Genomic DNA, 11,754 nt, shown 5'->3' with positions numbered 1-11,754 from the left:
TTGGCATGTAGATACTATCACTTTATTGACGTGTTATACTGTGACTTTTTTTACGACTGACTTTCTAGAATTTATTTTCGACGTACTTAGGCGGCTTAAGTGGAGAGCAGGGTCGTCCTTCAATCAGACTTTTTTAACTTTACATATATAAAGGTTCATATCGTATGAATTTTTATGTTTCTTATGACACACTATTACCTTTTTATGACATAACTTGTTAACTATAAATTTTAAGATCTCCTAAATTATGACTTTATGACAGACCATACAATTATGTTTTGCATGATTTGTTTTTACATACTATACTTTTTATGACACTATCCTACGACTTTTTATGATCTATACATTACATCATCTTAAAGCACAGCAAAGTGGACGGTTATTTTGACATGCCTATTATGTCCCCAAACTCAACGGAATAAAACACAAGAGGACTGGGTATCCGGGATCAAAAGACTGAATCTCATTGACATGACAGGTAAAAGTGCAGAATGTCGAATAAGGTCCGAATGTATTTCAATAAAAAAGCAACACAAAAACACTTAACTCAAGTCTGTAAACTATAAGATTACACCCTGGGTGAGGACGATAAGATAATGACACCTTCATGTTTTTCTCTCCAGGTCAAAGTGATGTTTATAAATGACACAAATTCCAAAGTAGTTGATGTAATCACAAACATGGAGCGACACAGCTGGGAAACGCCGCTGGTTGAGCAGTTTTTTCGAACAGAAAATATAATTTTTAAAACCTGAGTAACAGGGCTTCAGGGCTCCTACACCAAACTCTTAGTGGAACGTACGCAAGTGTGTGTTAGCCGGGGGAACAGCCAGCACCCCTGGCAGGAGGCAGTGTTTTGGCTTGATAAATGTCTGCCCTGCCCCTCCCCCCTCTCTCTGCTCCCCTCCTGTACAGGATCAACACACACTGCCTTGATAACAGGTACATGCACACACACACATAACTGAACCCCATCACCCTACAGGGTTTTCACAGCATCATCACAGCAGCATCTGCCTGTCAGTTTCGTTAAGAGTACAGTGACATTGCAATAACATTACATAGTGTAAACACAGATCACTCAAGGGGTGGCATTGTGAACCGTGGACAGCAGGAAGCTCCCTTTGACTCGCTTCAATTAAACAATCAAAGAAGACGTCAAGAGGCATCTTTAAGTACAAAGTCTTTATTTCGATTTTTTTTTTGGTATGGCTTCTTTGAAGGGACTGTAAAAGACATCTTTAGTGAAAATAATAAAAATGCAACGATGCAACCGGACAAGGACTGTACTGTGGTTGTCGTGCACCAGGGCGAATCCACGGATATGGTGACTGAAAACAAAATGATACGACACCTGTGGCTCTGCAGGTGTGCCTCTGCGGGTTAAATGACATCAGTGCCACAACTATAGTCATCGCAACAAAAACAATATGCCATTTTAACTTAGTACCTCATATAAATACCTACATATAAATATTGTAAATGTACTTGATGACTGAAAACATTTCAAATTGCTGTACATGAATGTCCTTTGAGAGCAACAATCTCAGTGAGAAAGAGGAGGAAAAGAAATACACCGGTGTCTGAGCTCAGTGTCAGCTACCTTGAAACAACGATACACAGCCCTCCTGGTCCCCACCGCCCACATACTGCATGTGATTATTATCTACATCCATTTGAAAATATCAAGACCCAAGTAAGCCAGATTAATGTGACCGACTGCTGAAATGCCAGTTACAAAAGGGCTCTATGTACTTGGTTCTGTGGTGGGGGGGGAATCGCTAGAAAAAAAACAGGAGATTCTAAAAGAAGTTTCTCTTTTATTAAGGCCTCTTTTTAATGAATAAGAATATATCATCAAAAAAAAAAAAAGTGTAGTCCAGACATCACAGTCTCAAAACAATGGAGCCCCCACTGTCCTATATACTTTCCGTTTTGTCCTTGAGGTGAAATTTCTCACCGTCCTCCTGTGATGTGGAGAGTTTGTTCGCGGTGCAGACAGTGCTTTACCTCACTGTGGACGGCACCAGGTTGGGATCACACGGCCGAGAGGCTCGCCGTATATATATGCCTCCCCAAATCACCACCCGATATCTTACTGTTCCCCGAGTGTCCTAAAGCAGCAGCGGTGCCCTTCGTATCCGCCCCAGGTACTCTGGAGACGGGAGGAAAGAGGTGCGACATGTCCCAGGTGTCTCTCCACTCATCCATATGCACCACGGACACGCATCTGATTGAGCCATAAACATTATAACATTGATAATAAAAGGCATACAAACAAATATCGACAATTACATTAATACAATAATAAAGGACGATAAAAATAATAATAATAAAATGAAGTGTCGGCTTCTGGAAGTGACCACATATTTTATGCCGTTTAGCTTCCCAACCTGAACCTCGAGAGTCCTCCAACCCCTCCCAACCCCTTCCAACCCCTTTAACCAATGAGCAAACGGCTCATTCTGATCCTATAGTGCAATAGACCCACCCTTTTTCCTGAAAGCCTCTGCTGACGATAGCTGGGGTCACCCTTTCAGGCGTTTTGCCATCCTCTGTCCAAAAAGGTCTGCGTCCACTACTCCCTCCTCCTCCTCCTCCTCCTCCTCCTCCTCCTCCTCCTCCTCCTCCTCCTCCTCCTTCACCACCTCCACCTATAGGGCTCCTTCTGCTCCGCTTCCTTCACAGGCTCACTGCATACGGTCCGGCTGGATGTGCTGCTGCGGGGCGTAGTGTAGGAAGGCCTGGGCCGGGCTTGCGGCGGAGGAGAGGACGGTGGCCGCGGCTGTTGCTGCGGCGGCCGGACCGGTGGTGGCTGTGGGGCTGGTGGCGTAGCTGTAGCCAAGGAAGCTAGCCGGGGAGCTGGCGTACGGGTACTGCTGCTCGAAGGCCGCCTGGGCGTACTGGGAGTAGGCTGCGCTGTAGTCCATGTAGTGGCTGCTGCTGACGGCGGAGGAAACCTGAGAGGGCAGCACCAGGCTGGGCTGCACATATGCTTGTGGGTAGACGTATGGCTGGGCCAACCTAGACAGACACAAAGACCGGGGGGGGGGGGGGGGGGGGGGGTGTTAGACAGGGGGGTGCTGAAGCGCCAGAGAAAGAGAAATCTCAGGGCCTGGCTTCCATTGTTTACATTACTCCCAGAGGGCAAGCATGTTCGGGAATATAAACTCTCTGTTGGCGTTCTGAACTTAGCGAGTTCTCACACAGATATCCGCCGTTATTAAAGACGAACTAGACGAGAGGCAGACGGGGTTAGGAGGCGAAGGTGACTCAACCCTCCGCCCGTGTCAGTTAGAATAACCTACAAAACCGGTTAGGTTGGGCCTCCTGGGCTAGATGGGAGGGGTGGGGGTGAATGACAGAGTCAGCCGTTACTGGCAGCTTTTCAAGCTCAGGCACCAACAGAGTGTTTTAACAGCTGCTGATCTTCACTCGCCACACACACACACACACACACACACACAAAAGGGAAGTACATGACGGCTGTGCAGAAGTTGCAGACTCCCAGTTCTCACTTGAGGGTACATCTCGTGATCACAGGCGACGATGCTAGCTGAGGGAGGTAGAGGTGGCGAGGGAGCTCATCAGGGGCCAGCTTTCAAATGTAGCTGATTACAGCGGCTGGGTTTGGGGGACTGTGCCATCTCTCCTGCTTTGCCACTTTAACCGTGAAGGAAAGGCAAGGGGAGACTGGTAGAGGAGTCTATTTTTAAGTCAGGACTTGAAGTATCTCTCCTTGCTTTGCCGTCTACAGGGAGGGATGGTTGTGGCAGTGAGAAGCTCACCCTCCATTTAAAGGGTGATGTAACAGACTCTTTTTGGAGAGCCTTTATCTTTGGTAATCTTTGGTCTTTAAGGGAAATACATCCACAGACAAACACCACGAGACAAAGACAAGATGGTCACAACAAATGTCAGACGCCGCCTCTCAGTGCTGATGAAAATCTTCCCTTCATGGACCGTATTTAAATTTCGGTCTTAGCTTTTTCTTTCCCTAAAGATTTAATCCAGGAGAAGTGGATCAGTAATGAGAGGCAGCCGCGAAGTCGACACAGCAAAAGACGGAAGCATGCATGGATAGGGATGTCATCACGCTCTCCTACACCCACACACACACCCTCTCCAACTCCCCCCTCGTCTCTTCCACCCACCCACACCAGTTACAACTGCAAACCCCCAAACCATGCCATAATAGGGAAAGAGTCACACCACAATCAGCAAAAACCTCTTCAATTCATATCACACAGAAGAGAAAAGATAAAGTGACACTCCAATCCATCACAGCACACCGCACTGCACTCTCAAGCCATCACTGGCACCTTGGAGAGGCTGGCTGGCTGAGGGAGGAAGGAAGGGGGGGAAGCGTGGGGGGAGGGGGGCGGGCAGACATGTCCTCAAAACCCCTCCTCGAGACTAGTCCTGCACTGTGGGCATCTTCTGATCATCTGCTGGTGCACTGGTCAGCTGGCAGCAGAGCAGCCATGGCAGAAGGTTGGACAGGAGGATGGCAGTGATTATTGTCAGAAATAACATTAAGATCTATTGCATCATTGAGTCAATATAAAAGATGTATATTCATGAAAAATGAAGGAGAATCCCACCTATGATATGACATTGCAAACACAGAAACAGAGAGATGCTGATGACAGCGTTAGCTAAAAGAAACGTGGAGTTTTTCCACCATGAGGTCATTTCTAAGGGGAAAGAAATGACATAAAACCAGAGAACAGCAGCATGGAACAAATAAGCAAATTAAGTTAACCTCGACCCACGAGCGCAATCTACACTCTGCCCTCACAGTGCTATTGAGCAACGCACAAAGAGGCATTCACTGTCACACACAGAGATGGTCACACATGAATGCTGTGGGGCATGCCTGCTTCCACTCGCATCGTGTAGTAAAATGAGCCCGCCTTCTCCGCGCTGCGTCTCCACAGGCTGTTTTTGCCTTGACCAAGGCTTAAAAACCAAGTGACCGTGTTTAGGTTAAGTGGAATAGTAAACAATGTAACTAATGTACGCCTGAAGAGAGTTAAGGAGAGCCAAAGCCCTCCTGTAGTATATCTGTGGTGTGCCCAGAGAGACGGAGATGTAATTTGTTTTTTTAGCTGCTATCAAAAAGAGAAGAGAGGGACGGGGACCAGGGCCAGTTGGGGACAGCAGTGAGCTCCCGCGGGGCCACTGAGATACCAGATGCCAAGTGGATTGTGGGGAAGTTGCAGGGGGAATGTGGATGACAGCCAGAAGACCAGAGGTCAGCGGGCTTTGTGCCGACTGCCAGTCTGTGTGTGTTTGAGATAGTGTCACTCAGGCGGACGGAAACACTAGAGCGAGAGAGAGACGCTCGAAACGTTACAGATACAGGCCGAAGTGATCATCATCATCATCATCATCATGGAGGCACCATGATGGGCTGATGTGAAAAGCCTGGGTGATATCACACCGAGCAGCTAAATATTTCTACACGATAAGACAAAACGACCTTCAGCGCATGACTCACTGCAACACAAAGTGTGAAAGCAAACAGGACTGGACTGGGTGTGGGGGGGGGGATTAAACAACACCTCACAGGACTTGTAAGGCGACTTGATGTTCCTTCCTCGCCTCTTTTGTTTCAGAGGATTGTGAACGCAACAGGAGGAAATAATGGTGTTTTGTTTGGCACCTGGAGAGGTTAGTTTCCTAGGGAGCACACTGCCTCATTAAACATTACCCCCAGATACCACCCTCCCCTCTTTAAACCCCCTCCTCCTCCACAGTCTCAGAGGTGTCAGTTTTCAGCGTCTGTATCCGACACACTGCTAGTCGCAGCACTTCGATTGGATAAATCAAAGTAAAAAAAACCAGTGTTTTAAAGTAATAAAAATAAAGGGAAACATGATGCGCCGTGGGAAAGCGTAGATAAATGGGACGGCGTGGAGGAGGTGATGCATGAGAGGAGATGAATTTGCGAGCACACTGACAATTCCTCCCCTCCCCATCAAAACTATGTTCCCGACCTCGGTGACCCCCTCTGGCCCGCACAGTCCACGGCATCTGCTGACCGACCGACCGCACACACACACACACACACACACACACACGCAACACTCCGGTACTGTTCAAAATCCTGCTTCAGACCATGTCCTCACACCATATGTTGTCAAGGGGTTTTGGGGGGGGGGTAGAAGAGAGGCAGAAGAGAGGCAGAAAGAAAAGCCACTTGTGCCCTCTTGCATCTTAGGGAGGCCTGCGTCTGTCACCCGCCGCACATAGGAAACTCAGAGGCAGGCGGACAGGTGCTCCGTGCGCCTCTCTAGGGGTGGTGGTCATGGGAGATTAAGGGGGTGTAGCAGGCTGAAACACGAGCCAGCACCTGTCTGGCAAATGCCTCAAAGCAGCACTGTGCTCCACATTTCAAACCCTCAGGGTTTCTGTGCCGTCCGTGCTCACTATGGTAGCTGGAGCACAGACGTTGGAGGGACTTTCCAGTGTCGCCCTATGGTCTTGGAACATGATGGGACATGTCCCTAGTGGACTTTGGGATTAATCATTCAGGTATTACAGAGGCGGATATGGCAAATATTAATTTCTTGTCTTTTTGGGGTTCATCAACCTTAAAAAAAAAACACCAAATGTTTCTTGTTTCGTGGACTTCCGTGGAGCTCTTAAGCACTCTGGAGTCAAAAACTGGATGGGGCTGCACTACCGATTATTTCATTATTCATCAATCTGCCCGTTGTGGTTTTTATTTGTCATGTAATTCATGAAATGTCAGACTCAATTAAAGTGCACTTAACATTTTAAAAAGAGCAAGTTGACATCCACCTTTTTTTGACCGAGCTAGAGTCACAGAATATTTGTCATTTATGCTCAAATAGTCAACCGATTATCAGTTGTTGTTGACCGTTCATTTTCTGCTCAGCTCTTTCCTGAAAACATATTTCATGCTGCAAGTACTTATTGCCTTCATTATAGATCATCTGTTGATAATTTAGTTTCCATTACTGGATTAATAATTTAGAATGTCTTAAAACAGAGGAAAAGGCCCCCGGTCAAACATATTTCTCTTCAATTTATAATGAGCAAATTGAAGGAAGCTAGAACCAACAGATGTTTCCATTTATACGTGATAAATGATCAAATTATCAACCGCTTCTTCTCAGGGCTACTTACATCTCAACGTAGAAATGTTGCCGTTTGTTTGTATGTCTATAAAGCACCACGACTCTAAATATGAACACAAAGCCAAACTTTTGTAAAGTTAACTTCTTGACTCCTCCGAGTATGTTCATCTTCCAGACAGATCTGAGGGGTTTTCGGTGTGTATAGTGTGAACAGTGGTGAGAGACGATATCTGAGGGCTGCGTGGGATGAGGAGACTCATTACATCAGTGAAATGCTCATTAGCTGCGCAGCAGACCGTGGCTCCGAGACGCTACCCAGGCTGTTTCTACAACACGGCCACTTCTAGGAAGACGCCTCAGCGACGGAGCCCACTCAGGCAGCTACACGAGCCAAGAGGACAGGAGGTCCACAAGTGAGTCACACATTCACCTCTGGAATGCTCTTCTATTACCACAGATACGTGAAACATCGCCCGGCCCTACAAAACTCAAATATGCTAATGAGCTACTTCTGGAGTTGCATGTGGACACAGAAACTGACATGTACTTTCCAGGGGCCCCGTTTGTCAAAGAGACAGTAGCCTGGTGGCGTCCCACAGAGTGCAACACAAGCGCCCACTCCCGCTCACTTACCCATACTGCCTCTGGATGAGTGCCGGGTGAATGGGCTGCACTCCGATGGATATGCCTGGAAGATAGGAGGCCGGCTGTCAGACACACACACACACACATTTGCATTTACAGAGGAGGACCAGAGAACAATACACAGAGGGCACGGAGAGACAGAGGCAGTGCCTGTTTCCAACCTACCACAAATGGAACAACAGTTACGAATGCGTAATAAGCACCAGTAAAGCATGTATGCACTGGGGAAACTGAAAAATATTTGGTATTGACAATTTAAAATATGCTGCATATGGACCGTATGGGTTGTGTTACTGGACCAAAACTGCATGAACCCGGGTACACCTGCTTGCAGCTCTCGTTTTTAAAACAATTTTTATTTGAATATAGTTTTGTTTATTTATTGTTTTGGACATTCATACCTTATGTTCTATGTGTTACGCTGCAATCACCATTGGTTGATTAGGACCATTATTTGCTGAACATTAACGCAACATATAGCATCCCACCTGTCTGTATGCTGCGGGGTTTGGCCCCCAGGTAGGCCAGGTTCACGTTGGCCTTCCTGCCGTCGATTATGGGGTTGGGGTCCTTGCAGGCTCTCTCAGCTGCCCCTCGGTCCGTCATTGTCACCTGGTGACGGAGTCAAGAGTCGTCAACAAGGTTTTAAAAAAAATAAAATGAATGTATTCATCATCTCGTGTAAGGAACGGTAGCACGGAGTCTCTAGCACGGCTGCTGATAAGTCAACTATTCAGGTAAAATAAAAACCAAGCACTCGAGATGCATAAAAAATGGACTTTGTCTGTTGGTCTTATCACAACCCCCCCTACAGGCTCTCCACTGTAGAGGAACAACAAACAAAGAACACAATGATAAGCTTTGAAAACTGCCCACAGCAGCAGTAGCCAGCCACTTGACTGCCACTCAGGCCCGGCAGACCTGCTGAAATATGGTTCTGGGAAGAGCAACAAGGAGCTTAACCAATTAGGGACACATTTATTAAGGAGATTGGTATAAGTCCACCCCTCCTCTCTCCCTCCTGGCATTAGACGAGCCCTTCTGTTTTGATTGCCACATTCTGCCAACTCGGGAGAGTTCAGTCACCTCGGTGTGCAGCGAATGTGGGCCACGCCGTGCATTGTTCGAGAGGACGTTTTTTAAAAGCAGTATGCCTCTTCATTGTGGAAGGATCCGGAACAAAGCCCACTCCAGGGCCTGTGTTGTGAACACACAGGAAGGAACAAGGCTGTGTTTACACTGTGAAGAGCCTTGCTGTGGGGAGGGGGGGGGGGGGGGGGGGGGTTCTACAAATCCACCTCTAAAGTGTGTGAAAAAAGGTGCGCCTCCCTCCACTCCTGCTGCCAGCTTCCTCTCCGACTGGAACGCGCAGAAAACGGAATGAGCAGGTTGCCTCACGCCACACAGAAAGTGTGGAGAAAGTGCTGATCAACCACGGGTATGGATGCCGTGTCCCTGGCAGCACCCTCATCTCCCCGAGCCTGTTTAACCTGAAACACTGGCCTCAACGCAAAGCCATTGGACACCGGCTAGACTCACGGGACAGCTTTCCTCTGAGTTAGGGAGCTGATGTGTAAGCACAGAGAGCAATTGTCTTACGATTCTGACTTTGGAAGATAAACATGCACACATGGCAGTTTTCCATTCCTTCTTTGGCCAGACAGTACTTTAGCGCCGATGTGTCTTTTCAAGGCTCTGGTAAATATTTGCATTTCTTGTGCTGCTGCTGTTCTGTGTGTCCAAGAGAGAATAACCATCTCTATGTGTCTGGAACAGGACGAGTAACCTATTATTGTACGTTTAAATGAGCCATCACAAGAGTCCTTGGATATTTCTCATTAATCTGACTTAAAGCAACTGCGGCCAGAGGCTCAAGTTGTGATTAATGTGGCGATAAACAGCACTTTTCCCACCGTACACAACATGAACAGAGATCAGAAGGCAGGCTCGGTTAAAGTACAGCGTAGTTTATATTTTGTTAACTAAAAAGGTATTTTAAATGGCTCGTTCTCCTAACAGACTCAAAAAAAAAAAAAAAAAAAAAAAGATAAGATCAAAGGGAAGCTTAACATACATTTGGAGAACACTAGAGAGCCAATTTGTTGTCGTAGGAATTTCTTTCCAAGCAGCCAAGATGTGATGCAAATCATGTGCTACGGCCGACTGCTCCGTTACTTGACAATGGAGGGTTAGGGTGCACAAGGTCAACCTCCCCACTGCTCCAAAATAACCATATAAAGCGAGCAGGGAGTGCAAACTGTCTCACACACACTCACACACAAAGCCATAAGCTGGGGCTGCTCAAGGGTGAGTAAGGAGGGGGGGGGGGGGGGGGGGGGACATCTGACATATGTTGAAATATAATCTTCTTAGTTGCCCATCAACTTGTGTGATCCCTCATGCCCATTAAGCTAAAATAACAGCAAGCCAGTCGAAAAAAACAAAACAGATGCGAGTATTATAATTATGCGAGTATAAGCTTCAGTGAAGGATTCCCTTTGACATGCATCTAAATGACTACATGCACCTCACAAGGATGCGTATTCATACATAATTCCCCTACGGCGGAAAGACACCAACGCGCACAAAGGCAAGTGTTGTGCAGACACCCTAAAAACACGCATGTTTTATTGACAAAAAAGCAAGTTATAAATGTGGTGCGATAGTATTGGAAGTTGTGACTGAGAGCTACGTGTCTAATGGTGGATGTCGGGTGCCATGGCTGCTGTTGTTGTTACTCACAAAGCCGTATCCTCTGGATTTACCGGTCTGCCTGTCCGTTATCACCACAGCCTCGTCAATGTCCCCGAAGGCCTCGAAGTATTTTCTCAGTGAGGCGTCGGTGGTGTGGTACGGCAGCCCACCGACGAAGATTTTGGTAAAAGTAGTGTCTTTCTGGATCGCTGAGGGATGCATGACTTCCAGAGCGCCGTTCATGAACTGATGCAGAAGCATTGGTCAGTCGTGGGAGAGAGAACACCAGAGGGACGCTGGGAAAAAAAAATGTACTAAGCGCCTAACGACGTCCCAGCATCAGTCCAACGCAACTGAGTATTTCACTGTTATTACGCTGCAGCTTCCCTCTCGTGCTGTGACCTCCGCTCCGAGTTGTAGCAACCTGATGATGACAAGTACGAGCTGCCGAGGACGCGTCGAAACTTCTTTTCTTTGCCGCTGTGAGGAAAAAGTGCCGGGAGCTTTTATATGCCATGACCGAGACCACGCCCACCGAACATCTAGACCAATCAGCGTGACCGGTGAGAGCCCCACTTGGGCAGCGGCTCCTCCCATTGGTCCGCCTTCCCCGGCGCTGAGCTGCACCTGCTTTTGTCCTTTACGACACAAAGAAAAGCCCGAACTGTACGGCAGAAAGCGCGGCTCTGCCACATGGTACACTGTACTACTGTAACGAGGAAGTAATTGCCTCGGCTTCTGACCTATTTTACCTTTTTCGAACTTAAAAAAAGCAGCCATTACAGTATGCTTTGGCTGCGACTTCACGTTATAATTGTGACATGGCGCATACACCATGAACAGGACGCAAAAATACATGAATTATGCGATGCAGTTATGAACAAAAGAACGGTGGATACCACACCACTTCAACTAAAACACCTGTTTATGCTGGGCCTGTAAGCTTCCCTTTAAAAAGTGTCCTATCATGGGAAATCACGGTTTACTTTTACAATATTCTTCGTCTTTTTTTATATCTTCTTTAAATTAGAGTCCGGAATAGTGGTACAGTACAACATGCCACGGAATATTAATTTGATTTTTCCTTAATCCCTTGTGGAGGACTTTTTTTTTTAGCCCTGACATAGCGGTGTGTCCTTTAGTTGAACTGGTTAATGTACAATATGACTACTTCATTGGACCCGTCACAACAGGCCACCTCTTATTACCCTATAATAAAAGCAAATGACGGGCACATTTAGCAAAGAAAGAAAAAAAGCACTGGAAACATGTGCACTGGAACTCAAAGCTCTTATTTTTCCAGTGC

The 11,754-nt window shown here is 46.9% G+C and overlaps 1 protein-coding gene across 2 annotated transcripts; it reads right to left on the bottom strand.

Annotated features, from left to right (window-relative positions):
- Positions 1-2,653: 2,653 nt before the first annotated feature.
- On the bottom strand, positions 2,654-10,913 carry LOC306775115 (RNA-binding protein 38-like). 2 transcript variants are annotated; one of them, XM_079265360.1, is made up of 4 exons: positions 10,497-10,913; positions 8,243-8,366; positions 7,743-7,797; positions 2,654-3,024 (listed from the first exon to the last, which is right to left on the bottom strand). In XM_079265360.1, exons 1-4 carry the CDS (start codon positions 10,707-10,709, stop codon positions 2,691-2,693), a joined length of 726 nt encoding a protein of 241 aa, XP_079121486.1. In that variant the 5' UTR covers positions 10,710-10,913; the 3' UTR covers positions 2,654-2,690. The 2 variants fall into 2 exon arrangements, with proteins under 2 accessions (XP_079121486.1, XP_079121487.1); XM_079265361.1 differs by having other exon boundaries at positions 2,713-3,024; positions 7,743-7,816.
- Between the last annotated feature and the right edge of the window lie 841 nt (positions 10,914-11,754).

Source organism: Melanostigma gelatinosum, assembly GCF_949748355.1.
Source record: "Melanostigma gelatinosum genome assembly, chromosome: 3".
Classification (NCBI taxonomy): domain Eukaryota; kingdom Metazoa; phylum Chordata; class Actinopteri; order Perciformes; family Zoarcidae; genus Melanostigma; species Melanostigma gelatinosum.
This window is presented reverse-complemented; position numbering and strand designations above follow the sequence as displayed.

Excerpts from the sequence above, each read along its gene's own strand:
- LOC306775115 (XM_079265360.1), bottom strand. The coding sequence starts at position 10,709 with ATGCTTCTGCATCAGTTCATGAACGGCGCTCTGGAAGTCATGCATCCC. Across the intron at positions 8,367-10,496 it reads AATCCAGAGGATACGGCTTT|GTGACAATGACGGACCGAGG; the intron begins GTGAGTAACAAC and ends CTCCGTCACCAG. Across the intron at positions 7,798-8,242 it reads ACCCCGCAGCATACAGACAG|GCATATCCATCGGAGTGCAG; the intron begins GTGGGATGCTAT and ends CCTATCTTCCAG.